Genomic DNA, 13,701 nt, shown 5'->3' on the forward strand with positions numbered 1-13,701 from the left:
TTGATAATAGATTTTATTAAGTAGCTTTTAATTGGTTAATGGATTATAGTTAATCCATTCTGGCCTACCCTGTAGGCCCATTGTTGCAACCATAAGTGTTGGGTCGTAACAAATATATTAATATTTAATATTATTAAATTAAAAAAAGAATTAAAAATAAAAAAATTAAATTACTATATATTTTTTTAATTAATAAAATTATAAATAAAATAATTAAACTACTGCTAGCTAAGGTATTCTTTAAGTTTAAAAAAATAATTAAAGTTAAATAGCTATAATTTAATAAGTTAAAAAACTTCCTAGCTTAAGTAAAAGACTAAAACCTTAAAATTAACCTACCTTATATCTTTATTATTAACCTACCCTATATTCTTTTTTTATCTTTATCTTAACCTTTTAATTATTAAAGGCTATAATAAAATATAAATTAAAAAAAAATATAAGAGGCCTATTTATATTATTAACCTATAGCTAGCTTAAGTAGAAGTGTTAAATAAAAAAGCGCTAGTCTAATCTTACTATATAGGTTATATAGATTTTATATATATAAGAGGTCCTGTCTCCTGACTTCTCCCCTATATAAAATAAGACCTTTTAATATAATTAATTCAACCTCTATTGTTTATCTTTCCTATTGACAAATTTCACACACCAATGAAAACCTTTTCCAGTCTCCCCTTGGAGCTCCGAACACAAATTTGGCTGTTGACAGTTGAACCACGCCGGACCGTCGAGGTTCGCTTCAAATATACCTTGGTTTTTGATGAGAGCGACGGAAGAGACTTCTTTGAAGCCATATGGGATGCCCCGCCTGAGCTGGTATATACGACCTCGCCTACACCGGTACCAGCCGCGCTCCATACTTGCCGCGAAGCCCGCAATAGCATTGCTCGGAAATACGAGCGCGCCTTTACTGGCGGCACTGAGCCTCGGTATGTCTGGGTGAACTTTGATTTGGACATCATTTCTATTGACAAGTCTCGCTTCACCTGGATGAAGCCCGAGGCACCGCGTATTCGTTGGCTTAAATTCGCACGTGAGATAGACGAACACTACGTTTATGAGGAGCAATTTGAATTGCACATGTTTTGCGACATAGAGGAACTCACGGTTGTCAGACTTGGAGGCGAGATGCAAAGGTGGCATCAGGAAATTATCTCCTGGCCATGTCCGACAGATAGGGTGTGGTTTATTAACGCAAAGACGGATGAAAAAATAACCTGGGCTGAAAGCCAACGGAGATGCGATAAACAACTGAAAAAGGTTGCAATTAAGAATCAAATAAGAGGAAGTGAATGAAAATATAGAAGTTTCTGAAGGCATAAATATAAATTAAAAAAGACAGAATGTATGTTTTTTTTAAAAATAAAGAAAATATAGGGTAGTTATCTAAAGGCTATGAATCGATGAATAGTACAGTCGGTAAAAGTAAATATTTCTATTTTTAAGGAAGGATTGCCAATCCAACTTATCGACACAAGTTTCGCCCAGTGACTACCTCTTTGAACTTTTTCATCATGTTGCGATGAGTAGTCGCGGAAGGATCATTGAAAATGTACGTCCGTACCCATTGTCTGAGCTTGTTTTCTGCATCTTCTATGCCGTGCTCCACGGCCAGATTTGTGGTTTCGGGCCAATTAACCTCTTTCCACTCCTTCTTCGCTGGATCTGTCTCGTCAGGGTCGGGATTGGGACCTAAATCTTCGGCTTTGATGGTGACATTCTCATCCAGCTCCAACTGCATTGCTGCGTCATACATTCGCTTCCCAGTATCCCCCCTTCTCGCTCTGATTATCTCGTCAACCGCGTTGTCAAACACAGTAAAAGCTGGCCTGTTTTCTATCTTTGCAACTGCGGTCAAAGCCTGCCATCTACTGTCCACCCTTCTGCCCAATTCTTTGACTGCCGCTCCGTAACCATTGCCTCCACCTTTCATAACCCTGTAGGGAGCAATATCAACGATGTCTTCGTTGGCGGCTCTGTGTGCTTTCAGACAATTTAATGCCGTCTCTTTGACATCCAGCTTAGGCTTGGCCCCCGGCTTAGCCTTGGGGTCGTCCTCGTATACGGGCCATTGCTGGGGATTGGGTGTGTCCGGATGGATTTGCTTCATAAATTGCTCGAAAGTGCACCTTCCCCCTTCAAGATCTCCGTTACATGCCCTCCATTGGCCTGCCTTGCAAATATTCCTCTGTGAGATCCATTTGAGGCACCAGTAACCTATGGATTGCCCTGTGGGCAACAATCCATCGATCTCGTATGCCTGGAAAAACATAACTCGCTCTAAGCATCCCGCGTATCCTCCAGCCCAGGCGATGGCCGAGAGGTGGGCGATGGCGAGAAAGAGCAAGATCCGCATTGCAACTGTAATAGTGGCCTGACCTTGGCTGGCAGAAATCCAGCAGATGGCCAACAAAAACGGGGGGTAAGCGAATGTGAATGATGTTGGGAAGTTGCTTGTGTAAAATCATGCAAAAGGAAGAGTTGGGAAATAAATGATACCGTTTATACTCTCGTCGGGTCCTTGCTTGTATTTTCGCCAGTGAAGCCGAGCCGTCTAATCCATGCAACCACAAACCTTGCCACTTGAGCCAATTTCCCGAATGTGAACACCTGATCGACGACGGGGGCATTGGAATCTAGACTCTGGACGATAGAGTACCTGGGAGGACTTGTGCGGCTACCTCGGCGATTATTAAAGTGGGCTACATGGGTTCATCGGTCATAACTCACAGAGACTCACTCTAAATGCTCTCCTGCTTGATGTTATCATGTGAATCCAAATTCTTACTTCTACCTCTTGCCACTCGGTAGACTGATCTTTTTCTTTTGGGCCCTAGCTACTGTCATTCACTCACTCAGCTATTCTACTATACTCAACTCTCTTTGTGTTCTATTTTAGGTTAGAAAATTTCCCTTCCCCGGCTGGATCTTCAAAATGAGGCCGCCATTACTCTCCTTTCTCATACCCCTGACTTTTCAGGCTATTCTCTCACATGCCCATTACGATTTCAGTATTGAAATTGCACCCCGAGGGATTGCATCAAATGATTTGCAGGCCGAGGAAAATCCCGAGCTGTTGGAATTTCTTGCTGCCAATGAACGGCAGATTCCCGCTCTAAAGGCATGTCCTCTATCATGCACGCAGACTGCGAATAGTAGTGACGGTGCAGGATGGTTTTTGTTCTCTGATGCTGCGCGCCTTGCCTGGTGCAACGAGACCATGCTGCTCGACTTTGTTGTCAAGCAAAATCCCAACATTGGTATTAGAGCTTGCACGGCAGAATATGGCGTAGAAGCCAAACAAGCCTATACATTCGATGATAGAACTGCAGCTCTTTGCTCAACACCCAACCATGTCATGGTCAATTCTGCTGTTCGCATGTTCCATCCTTCAGCGAGCGAGGACGATCAGGGCTTTGACAGTAAAGACTGTGGCTCACTGGCCAACAAGTGCGGACTCAAGCCCAGTGACTTTTCAAAGGTTAACGATGATCCCAAATTGTGCTCGACGCCGCTGATGGAGGGCCAAGTTGTATGCTGTAGCCACGGCAAGTTTCCTGATCTGCGCCCCAAACCCAACACCGATGGATCCTGCGCCACATATCAAACTGTGCAGGATGACGGTTGTGCCAAGATTGCTGCATCGCGGGGGTTAACCAAAGATGATATTGAAGGCTTCAATAAGAATACCTGGGGCTGGAATGGGTGCAAAAGTCTCGCACTCGGGTTTAAGCTATGCGTTAGTGAAGAATCTCCCCCTATGCCCGAGCCGGTTTCAAACGCCGTATGCGGACCTACGGTATGTTCCTCTGGCCATTTTTCAATAATTGATCTTATAAACTGACGCCATAAAACAGGTGCCAGGCACCCAAGCGCCAAAAGCAGGAACAGATTTGGCCACGCTGAACCCGTGCTCTTTGAAAGTTTGCTGCAATGTTTGGGGTCAATGTGGCATGTCTAATAATTTCTGCACAATTTCAAAGTCCGAAACTGGTGCTCCTGGTACTTCCGCACCTAATACGAATGGTTGTAAGTGCAACCCATTAGGTTGTTTTGGCTAGCAAAATGTTGACATCTTCTTCAGGTATTAGCAACTGCGGCACGGAGATTATTAAAGGTCCAGCACCTGAAAAAACAATGCGCATTACATACTTTGAATCTTGGAACAAGAACCGCAACTGTTTAAAAATGGACGTTGACCAGATTGACACGAGCTTCTATACACATATTCACTTTGCGTTTGCAAATCTCACGGCTGACTTCAAGGTTGATGTAAGCGGTGCTTAGGATGACTTTGAGATATTTAAAAACATAACTGAGGTAAAGAGGATTATATCCTTTAGAGGCTGGGATTTTAGCACCTCGCCTGACACTTTTAATATTCTCCGTGAAGCTGTAAAGCCTGCAAACCGTGAAACGTTCAAGAACAGCATTGTCGCCTGTGGATATTGATTGGGAATACCCGGGGGTAAGTTAAGCATATTTGCCATCTCTTCATTCCATATGATTGTTGTCTATTAATTGATCCTCCTCAGGCCCCTGATATTCCTGATATCCCTGCCGATGACCCCCAAGCTGGAATAGACTACTACAACGCGCTTACTATTATTAAATCAGCTCTCGGTAGCTCTAAAACAGTTTCTTTCGCAGCCCCAGCATCTTACTGGTATCTTAAGGCATTTCCTATGGCTCTTTTATCTAAGACTATTGACTATATTGCCTACATGACGTATGACCTCCACGGGCAACGGGATTACAATAACAAGTGGACTTCGCCTGGTTGTCCTACTGGAAACTGTTTATGGTCCTATGTTAATATCATTGAGACCTATGATGCGTTTGTTATGATTACCAGAGCTGGTGTACCCTTTAATAAGATTGCGGTTGGCATCGCTAGCTACGGCAGAACCTTTAAGATGGCTGAAGCTGGCTGTACAGGGGAAATGTGCAGATTCACCGGCATACCTCGCATATCCAATGCCGCAAAAGGTATCTGCACAAATACAGCTGGCTATATTTCCAACGCTGAAATTAATGAGATAATTAAATCTGGTGAATATACTAAGCAATGGTCAAAAGATAGCTTAAGCTATCTAGTCTACGACGATACCGAATGGGTAGCCCATATGAGTGACCGGGACAAGCAAGTTCGGTATCTTACTTACAGCCATTACAGTTTTGCCGGAACGTCCGATTGGGCAGCTGATCTTCTGAAATATGTTGACTATGACGAAAAGTTTAAAATCTACTCCGACTATATCGCTGAGCAAGTCCCTGTACAAATTGATCAGCTTATGCTTGATAACGCTGATAAATACTTTACGTGTACATTAGAAAAACATGTTGCACTAGCTGTCAATGGGGTGGTTGTTTGAAGAATTGCAAAAAGGGCGCCGATTGCAAGGATGGTATGCAAACTGAAACCGTTAAATACCCGGACACTCTCAAGTATGAGCTCAATGCTCTCCCGCCTGACTACACCCTTATGAGCGCAACCTATGATTTGAAAGACAAGGATGGCTTTTTCAACGATATTGGTTCTCAATACGGCACTGATGAGTAATGGATTACTTTTGGCAGTCGGGATGTCTGGCCCGGGGGAAGTTGCCAATTCGAAACAGATCCCAAACAGTGCCAGAAGGATTGGGACTATTGGTACTACAAAAATGCCGAGCGCTCAGATGACATGAAGGTATACGATCCTAAAGATCTCATTGGTAAATCCTATGACAATACGAAGGGCTTCATAGAACGTCTAAAGGCAATCGAAAGCTTCGTGGATGTAGATGGAGGCTGGATGTGGGCAGATTTGCTTGATGCCTCAACCTTGCCTGCGCTAACACTCAAGGCTGCCGTCGAGAACATGGAAGCAATAATCAAGAAGGCCGACGAAATCCAAAAAGAGGAGCGCGAGGCATTCACTCTCAACTTCGTCACGAGCTTTCTTTTCTTCATCCCCATCATAGGAGAGGCAGCTGGCGAAGCCGGCTTAACAGCGATCCGTTCCATTTTGAGGCTGGTAGGCAACCTTGGAGATTTAGGCCGTCTGACTTACAGCATTGTTCAATATCCGAAAAGCGCCTTCATGGCTATCTTTACTGCCCTGGCCGGAGCTGGTGTTGGAACGTCTGGGTACAGAGATGCTGCTGATAGCATGCGACATATGGGGAAGGGTGAGAGGGAAGGCTTAGGACCAAGCATAACGAAGTATCTAGACAGGATCTGGGAGGTGCGCGCCGGTGTCTGCAAGATCTAACCTGTTTATAACTTGTCGGTTGGAAATATCGAAATACCGTATAATACATGATAAACTCATCCTGAATTTCCCACTCTTGAAGCACCTACCCGATCAATTATGGCTACTCTACCGGTGACGTTGGATCTTTGTTCTTTTACACTGTCACCTATAGGTTAACTGGATAACCTCCTTGGGGATCAGCTACCTAATATCTGCAGACAATTCTTACTGCCGAAGCGCAATCTAACATCAACAATGACATTCGTCAAGGCGTCATCGCCTTTCCCAATGTCTTCAGCTGGGAGGGCTGCTTTACTGTAACAATCAAACGCCCAGTGGGAGTCAAACGAGGGCATAAACTTCCAGTCTGTTTTTTTTTAGCTCAATGCAAATATTATATAATAAATTCTCTATTAACAACTTGGTGTTTAGCTTATAGCACCCCTGCTTTAACTCCGCGGTTAAACAACTCCGCGATACAACAAATCCGCGGTACAACTGCTTTAGCTCCGCGGCTTTATAAAGAATATCTAAGGGTCTACAGGTATAAATTCTGCCGCTATACATTATCCTTTCATAAGTAAACGCTACTAAACCTAGTACACACTCTATAATTTAGAATGCAGCCATTCCGAACCTCTTCAAGAGCGCTTCGCATTCCGCGCAAGTCTCTTGTGCGTGCTGCGTCAAGTGTTGCACGGCTAGACCACCAGCCTAGTGTCAACTCCTCTCAGCTTCATGCTCTCAAAGTTATTAGTCCGGATTCCGGTATGCCAACAACAATCTCACCACTCTTTAATCCCAATATCGTGGGCAGGGTACCTCCAGAATCCAACCGCCCTGAAATCCAAGTCCCTACCGACCGTGGCTGTTTTGCCGATCCTGAAAAGAAAGCTTTGTTCTCTGTTTCTGAGCCCCATGATTGGACTATATCACTTGGCACAGAGCTGAAGGGTTGCCAACTATCTCAATTAAACCACCAACAGCTTGATGAGCTTGCTCTTCTTATTGCTGAGCGTGGAGTTGTCTTTTTGAGAGATCAAGACATTACAGCGGAAAAACAAGTAGCGATGTTTAAATACTTTGGTACATTCAAACTAATTGTCTACCTCTGATACAGCGAGCGATGTATGCTAATGTACGCTTCAAGGTCCCCTAGAGAAGCATCCCGGTCAAAAGGTATGAAAGCATGTGAAAGATTAGCATAATGAATGTTTCAGCTCATAAAGTGGATATTTTCTATAGGGAGACGAAGTATGGCCTTGAATTCTCCCATTCGAAACTATATTAATTTCTGTTATATTACCAGGAGTATTTCGTACTGCCGCCAATGAGCGAGATTCACGAACGGAGCGACTTAAACCATTCTCCTTGGGTGGGTTCCTTGTAGAAATTAAAAGTTAAATATTGCTAATACCGGTTTCAGCCAACAGTTGATTGGCACTCCGACACGTCTTTTGAAATCAACCGTGAGATATTTGATCGCTATAACCGATCCACATCAAGATCGAGGCAAGAATACTCGATCCTGTCCAGGACAACTGGATTATAAGTTACATTCTCTACGCTCATTCAGAATAGTTAGATAGCCAGTTGTATATACAATTGCAACGTTCAAATTGAATCTACTGATCTCTCTTGTTATATAACATTATCTTACATTGCCCGAACATCCAGTTTGTAACACTTTTATTCTAATTTGCAGGTGCCTGTGTGTTACAAACTGGCATTGGTCGGATGTTTGGCCTCTGTCTTCTTGAGGACTACTCCCTTTTTTTGTAATAGTACTCTAATACGGCTGTATTATATTTATATTTACTAAAATTCAAATATCTCCTCCTCAACGTGAAACAGAATATCCTCACAGCTTGCCTTTGACGCCGCTATCCTTGCGCTACGCACTAACTGTGCAGGTCCGCATAGATTGACTGACGCATCCATGCCTAGCCTCGCATTTCTCACGCTCTCAAACCATTTCATTACATCCGGCCGGCCTTGACAAACTTCCCCGAGACCCTCATACTTTGCGGATTCCACCACCTCCTCTCCATCGCTTGTAACATGAATTGCCAAGTCCACTGTGACAGGCACAGCTGAGTTTGACGCTATAATGGCGAGATTCTTCAGCTCAGTTTCAAACCAGGAAATATGACCAGCTTGTTTGACTGTCCACAAGATATGAATATGCCAACCACCAGTGTTGAGAGCAAGTCCTGCGACGGCTTGGTTCACGATGTATGTCGCGATGCTGATGCTGGGAGTGATGCCGATTCCGCCCGCCACGAGAACCACCACCGGATTTGCTCCCCAATGCAAGCGACCAACGCCATAAGGGCCATCAATCTGTACTTTGGGGTATTTTATGTGAGTGGATGCATCTTGAGACGTCACACTTTCGGTCATTATTGATTGGGTCAATTCTATCTGGTCTCCATCAAATTTCTGCACCTTCTTTGTGAATGAACCGAGAGCTCTGATGGCAACCGTGGTCTCATTTTGTCCGGGTGCCGAAGCAATGGTAAACGGATGCCAATTGAAGAATGACACGCTGGGAATCTGTACCCATGCTATCTGACCAGGTTGGGATGGCGCTACCCCTGCGATGTTGAACTTCGTTACGCCTCCCGAGTAGTGTGTAACTGATTTGACATTGAGGCTGCGAAAGTTATTGTAGAATCGAATGCAACGATCAATTACCCAGAGGCCAAATCCAGGGAGAAGAAATTCGGGTCCCATTTTGGCGTGGTATAACGCCCCGGCAATAAAAACGAGGAAAAAGAAGTGCGGATAGTAGAAGGCTTCGAACCAGCGTCGACGAAAAATCTTGGGAACGGATGTGATTGCAATGATGGCTAGTGCGATCCATGCAGCGATACCCACAGGGATACGAGGCGCCTGCGCGGCGGTATAAAATTGGTCAGTCTGCACATAGTGTTGTATGATGAGGCTACAATGCAGCGTCGCATGTATAAATGTTGCCAATCCGATCCAGCGATGGTACATCAGTAGCACAGCCGACGGGATACGAGCAACATGGGCGAAGAGATTGGTGCGCGCGCCGACGAGGAGACTAAGCCCACCGTTGGCAATAGTGAGCCAGCCATAGAGTTGGTAATTTGTGGTATAAGCGAACTTGTTCCAGCCCCAGAGGAAGTTGAGAAATGTAAAGACAGAGACGCGTAGGAGAATGGAAAGATTGTTGCGAGTAATAAATGGGATGAGAGAAGGCAGCGTGATGATCTTGTGAATGGTGGTATAGATCTTCCAGTGCTTTCGGCGTGATGTATTCGGGCGGCCTACAGAGAAGATAATGTGAGGCTCAATACCTTGTGGGTGGCGTTAAGGTGATAATTGAGAGACGTACCTCTTCGGTAGAGAAATTGGAGATATGACGGGATTCGAAGCATGCTCTCAAAGAACAGCATTCCGATAACGCAGAGGAAATACGCCCTGGCGGCCACGTACTGGTCATCGATGATGGGCTTAAGCATAGATGAGGACACCATCTTAGCGTGTTAGGATGGTTGCAATTACTGGGAAGAAAGGGAAAAGGAAAAAGAAAATAGGAAAATGGTTAGGGGTTGTTGTGTTAGTCAGATAAACAGTATTTGTGCCTCTAATCTTATATACATCCTCGAGAAGTAACTGGCAAACGTGTTAAGGACCTCAGTTTGCGCGTTTGACAAAGTCCTGAAGATAATGCTATATATTAACGGGCAAGCCTGATTACATTAACATGAGCAACTAATATTCATCACCGCCAACTTTAATAAATAATTAACCCTAGCGTTTCATTAAGCGTTAGATCCCGTCGTCACGGCACTTGCGCGCCACTTGAGATAGAGTTATCTAGTTTCCCGCCTCTTTTTTTTTAAGAAATAAAGTTATTATTAGTAGTATGTAGAGCTACTTCTTTAGGAAATTTCGATGATTAATTAATTGGGGTAACGGCGACCCGCGCGCCAGGACGACTGATAAGTATTGTCTCGGCCAATCCTGCCTTAACAACTTAAGCGATAGGGATGACCCCTGAGTTCAGCCCCTTGAAGTTTGGAATCAAGATGCTAAATTGCTGCTGCGAACGATTCTTTGTAATCAATTGCTTCGATGATTAGGCGATTTGAGACATTTGCCCCAGCAGCGAATGGCGACTACACAGTATCTGGTGGCACAGCAAGCTGGATCAGAAGAAATCACAAATGGATCCAGAATATATAAACGACGAAAGAATGTCTTGCTGCACTTGTGTTTTTGCTCTACATCACATGCAACTTCGACATCGGACAAATAACATAACCGCCTCATTAAGTCGACTTCAATTCTCCAAGCCCAGTGCATCAACGCAAGCCGACTTTTCGCTGCCAAACTTTTACCATATCAACCATGTACTTTTCAACTATGCGCACTCTCTCCCTCCTTTCGGCCTTTACCCTCCCAGTTACCATTACTGCCAGCCAAGTCGGTGATTCAGGCACCCTGTCCTCTCTCGACGGGGGCCTTGGCGGCGTTGTTACCGTCGTCAGCAACTCGTCCCTCAAGATCTCAAAATATGAGCTCGCTGATGCCAGTGCTCCTGAGCTTTACTGGTGGGGTAGCGCCTCCAAAGATCTCTCATCCGGCTTCCGTATTTCCAACGCTCATATAACACAAGCTGCTACCTCAGACAGTCTAACAATCAACTTGGACGCGGGGCACCCACCCATCGACTTTGATTTCGTGGGTTTGTGGTGTGAGAAATTTAAGACCAATTTTGGTCAGGCGGAACTCAAAGCCAGTGGAACTAGTGGTGATTTGCATACTACTACAGGCGCTGCGGCACCGGCCCATACAACTACTGGTACTGGTTCTGTGAATGCCGCTAGTTCCATGTTTGTTATTGTAGCAATGGCCGCTGGATTTGCAATCTCTATACTATAGGTTAGGACATTTACAATAAGTAGAGTTGCTTGTGGGATTAAATTGAAGTATATAGGGGGAGGGTTATAGATTTGTTTATTACAACTGGCCACCTGAAAATATTGACGTAAAGTAAAGCAGGGAAGGCGAGACGTGATTCAAAAGAGTCGAATCGACAATGTAGATACGATCTCTAGGCCGAAAACGGCTCCGATGTCCCCAAAACCTGTCCATCATCCCCTAGCGCGACGGCAAGAAGTATCTGTGACGTGGTGGCATTGACAATAGCCGTTGTTTCGAATCCCGATTTTGGGACATTTGTAAGTTTTAGAGAAATTCCATTATCTGTCAGTGCTTTAACATCCCAGCTGACAACCTCCGTGGCACCATTCCAACTCATAAAGACAACCAGGGAGCCATTGTCATGAGCTTCAGCTACTCCCTTAGGAGGATATGCCGGCTTACCAGTCCATTCTGTATACTTGTATGCACGAAACGACCCGGGGCTGTCAAATCCATAGCGCAGGTTCCAGACTTGTTTGCCAGTTGGGTCAAACTCTGCCAGTGCCGGGAACGTCGCTTCGCCAACGAAGACATTTCCATTGGGCTGGTCCTGCCATGACCCCAATCCGATAGCACGAACAGTATCGTTGCTAAATAAGCGCCGTTCCAATTTAGCTGTCATGTCGTTCGTGTTCAATCGCAGCTCTAGGGCAGAAGACTCAACGTCTTGGCTGGGCGGTGGGACATCATAATTTTCATTATCGAACATAGTTACGATGATAGATCCATCATCCCCCTTATGGCCAAGAACGTCGTGCTGGTATCTGAAATGCGCGTCTGTGGGGAGAGAAAAATCCTGACCAATTTCGCCCTGGGGGAGATGTTAATTATGCCCCGATATTATCTTAAGGAACCGTCAAGCTCACATTCAACCGGTATGTAACCTCTCCATCCTTGTCAATAAAGACCACGGTTGAGAAATGGCGGGCTGAGATGACGTATCCATCCTCAAATGGAGCAACAGCATTGATATGGAAGTACTGCGACTTGTAATTAAAGGGTTGCACTACATTGGCATTTTGAAAGCCCACTTACATCCCATGCCAGCTCCGGCGAAGTGCCAAGCTCTTGACCCATTCGGTTCTGTCTAAGAATTCTAGAGTCGTTAACTGGCAGCTTGTCCAAATGCTCAAGACTGGACCACTTGAACGAAATCTCCTCTGTGAATGGATTTATGACCAGAAACTGACTGTCTGTTACCCATCCATCTTGGGGACCACCAACGGCGGACAAATCCGTCTGAGTATAGTTGTGAGTTGTCACTATGAATCTGTCATCAGACAAGCGTCGTGACTCATGGAGGTCGACTTTGCATTCCGACTCAGCGGCACCAGGTATGAATGCAGGATAATCTGCCAAGCAGATGACAGTTGTCACCGTGTATGTAGAATCAATAAAGGTTACGTTTCCGAGCTGAGATTGAACATTTAGCTCAGCCCAGCTATTCCTCTAAATGATTGTAATGGACTTTGACTCACTGCCTGCTCCATGTTCGGTCCAAAATGGCCCAGGTAGTAAGATAATAGCGTCCCATTGCTGAAGAATTGCGGCCTAAAGTTCGCAAAGAAGTTGGGCTGGTCTGGCGGATAATTCGGTCCATGGAAGACGACTTCGCCGTTCTGACTAGCAATAAGTGGTGTAAGCTCTGATGTTGAAGGCGCTCCAGGACCTTGCTGAGGGAAGAAAAGAGCAGGCGAAAACCAGATCAATCCGGGTGCTGTTGGCCCAGTTTGGTTGACCTCAAGCTCTGGGCTTGTGAAAGGTTCGGTCTTGTACGAGACTGACGGCCAAGGAGTGGCAGCAGCAGCAGTAGTTGTTGTTAGCGGCAATTGTCTTGCAGCCTGACGACTCTCTGCAAGACCTGAGGCTACACCGACCAGTAGACCCAACGATTCATATTTCATTTTTTCTTCTTCAAATTCTTCCTTTATTTTCTCATGTGAGAAAATCGGGAGAGGGAATATTTGCTACCTAAAAATAAGACAAGATTCTAAACAGGTGAAGAAACAGAGCAAGTTGTGAGCATTGCCCCTTTCTTTCCGTTACGGCAGACGCAACTATGAGTTTATATCTGCCCATGTCTCAGAGCTATTTCCTTCGATTGTCTTGTTGGATATTCTTGGTGTATAATTTTTTTCGGGAAGTCGGAAAAATTGTCGGCAGGTGCAAGGTTGCAGTATGATTCCAAAAATTGGGGTTCTGACAATGTTTCCAAACGCCTCCGCTTAATGTCTCGGCTTATGCATACAGGTGCAAGGATGCCGTATGATTCCAAATAACTGAGGCGATGGTAATGCTTTCTCAGCCATCTCCGCTTAATGTCTCGGTCCATGCATATTAGTAGGCCAGAAGCCGGTAACGAGAAAATTTATCGATTGTTTGTGCGAATCGATAATAGAGGAGGTCACAAGTTTAAGCTGACTGATCGTTATCCAGTTGGATGGGCTTGCACGCTGTAGGGTGAAAGACGATAAGATGAAGTTGTAAGTGACTAATTAAGC

General features: G+C 44.8%; 9 protein-coding genes across 9 annotated transcripts; 6 read left to right on the plus strand and 3 right to left on the minus strand.

The window, feature by feature from the left end:
- Window positions 1-654: 654 nt before the first annotated feature.
- On the plus strand, window positions 655-1,181 carry TrAFT101_006431 (uncharacterized protein; the record flags this gene model as incomplete). The annotated part of the gene is made up of 2 exons (XM_066127765.1): window positions 655-1,056; window positions 1,119-1,181. The coding sequence occupies 2 exons, from the start codon at window positions 655-657 to the stop codon at window positions 1,179-1,181; spliced, it is 465 nt and encodes a 154-aa protein (XP_065983878.1).
- Window positions 1,182-1,468: 287 nt separating this feature from the next.
- Window positions 1,469-2,359, minus strand: TrAFT101_006432 (uncharacterized protein; the record flags this gene model as incomplete). Its single annotated transcript, XM_066127766.1, has 1 exon — window positions 1,469-2,359. One exon carries the CDS (start codon window positions 2,357-2,359, stop codon window positions 1,469-1,471), a length of 891 nt encoding a protein of 296 aa, XP_065983879.1.
- Window positions 2,360-2,938: 579 nt separating this feature from the next.
- TrAFT101_006433 (uncharacterized protein) lies at window positions 2,939-5,378 on the plus strand (the record flags this gene model as incomplete). The annotated part of the gene is made up of 4 exons (XM_066127767.1): window positions 2,939-3,802; window positions 3,861-4,032; window positions 4,088-4,275; window positions 4,539-5,378. The coding sequence occupies 4 exons, from the start codon at window positions 2,939-2,941 to the stop codon at window positions 5,376-5,378; spliced, it is 2,064 nt and encodes a 687-aa protein (XP_065983880.1).
- A 35-nt stretch (window positions 5,379-5,413) lies between these two features.
- On the plus strand, window positions 5,414-5,566 carry TrAFT101_006434 (uncharacterized protein; the record flags this gene model as incomplete). Its single annotated transcript, XM_066127768.1, has 1 exon — window positions 5,414-5,566. One exon carries the CDS (start codon window positions 5,414-5,416, stop codon window positions 5,564-5,566), a length of 153 nt encoding a protein of 50 aa, XP_065983881.1.
- A 123-nt stretch (window positions 5,567-5,689) lies between these two features.
- Window positions 5,690-6,259, plus strand: TrAFT101_006435 (uncharacterized protein; the record flags this gene model as incomplete). Its single annotated transcript, XM_066127769.1, has 1 exon — window positions 5,690-6,259. One exon carries the CDS (start codon window positions 5,690-5,692, stop codon window positions 6,257-6,259), a length of 570 nt encoding a protein of 189 aa, XP_065983882.1.
- Window positions 6,260-6,861: 602 nt separating this feature from the next.
- Window positions 6,862-7,793, plus strand: TrAFT101_006436 (uncharacterized protein; the record flags this gene model as incomplete). Its single annotated transcript, XM_066127770.1, has 4 exons — window positions 6,862-7,327; window positions 7,392-7,420; window positions 7,551-7,616; window positions 7,668-7,793. 4 exons carry the CDS (start codon window positions 6,862-6,864, stop codon window positions 7,791-7,793), a joined length of 687 nt encoding a protein of 228 aa, XP_065983883.1.
- A 154-nt stretch (window positions 7,794-7,947) lies between these two features.
- On the minus strand, window positions 7,948-9,875 carry TrAFT101_006437 (uncharacterized protein). The gene is made up of 2 exons (XM_024901524.2): window positions 9,606-9,875; window positions 7,948-9,537 (listed from the first exon to the last, which is right to left on the minus strand). The coding sequence occupies exons 1-2, from the start codon at window positions 9,745-9,747 to the stop codon at window positions 8,060-8,062; spliced, it is 1,620 nt and encodes a 539-aa protein (XP_024754698.2). The 5' UTR covers window positions 9,748-9,875; the 3' UTR covers window positions 7,948-8,059.
- Window positions 9,876-10,521: 646 nt separating this feature from the next.
- TrAFT101_006438 (uncharacterized protein) lies at window positions 10,522-11,489 on the plus strand. The gene has a single exon (XM_024904852.2). The coding sequence runs from the start codon at window positions 10,625-10,627 to the stop codon at window positions 11,156-11,158; it is 534 nt and encodes a 177-aa protein (XP_024754699.1). The 5' UTR covers window positions 10,522-10,624; the 3' UTR covers window positions 11,159-11,489.
- Window positions 11,129-13,300, minus strand: TrAFT101_006439 (uncharacterized protein). The gene is made up of 4 exons (XM_024901526.2): window positions 12,679-13,300; window positions 12,236-12,613; window positions 12,067-12,180; window positions 11,129-12,011 (listed from the first exon to the last, which is right to left on the minus strand). The coding sequence occupies exons 1-4, from the start codon at window positions 13,102-13,104 to the stop codon at window positions 11,331-11,333; spliced, it is 1,599 nt and encodes a 532-aa protein (XP_024754700.2). The 5' UTR covers window positions 13,105-13,300; the 3' UTR covers window positions 11,129-11,330.
- Between the last annotated feature and the right edge of the window lie 401 nt (window positions 13,301-13,701).

The sequence above is a fragment of the Trichoderma asperellum genome, chromosome 4 (genome assembly GCF_020647865.1).
Source record: "Trichoderma asperellum chromosome 4, complete sequence".
In the NCBI taxonomy this organism is placed as follows: domain Eukaryota; kingdom Fungi; phylum Ascomycota; class Sordariomycetes; order Hypocreales; family Hypocreaceae; genus Trichoderma; species Trichoderma asperellum.

Coding starts and splice junctions, on each gene's coding strand:
- TrAFT101_006438 (XM_024904852.2), top strand. CDS start 10,625: ATGTACTTTTCAACTATGCGCACTCTCTCCCTCCTTTCGGCCTTTACC.
- TrAFT101_006437 (XM_024901524.2), bottom strand. CDS start 9,747: ATGGTGTCCTCATCTATGCTTAAGCCCATCATCGATGACCAGTACGTG. Junction 9,538..9,605: donor CCAATTTCTCTACCGAAGAG/GTACGTCTCTCA, acceptor TCTTCTCTGTAG/GCCGCCCGAATACATCACGC.
- TrAFT101_006439 (XM_024901526.2), bottom strand. CDS start 13,104: ATGAAATATGAATCGTTGGGTCTACTGGTCGGTGTAGCCTCAGGTCTT. Junction 12,614..12,678: donor GACCGAACATGGAGCAGGCA/GTGAGTCAAAGT, acceptor GTTCAATCTCAG/CTCGGAAACGTAACCTTTAT. Junction 12,181..12,235: donor CGCCGGAGCTGGCATGGGAT/GTAAGTGGGCTT, acceptor TACAAGTCGCAG/TACTTCCATATCAATGCTGT.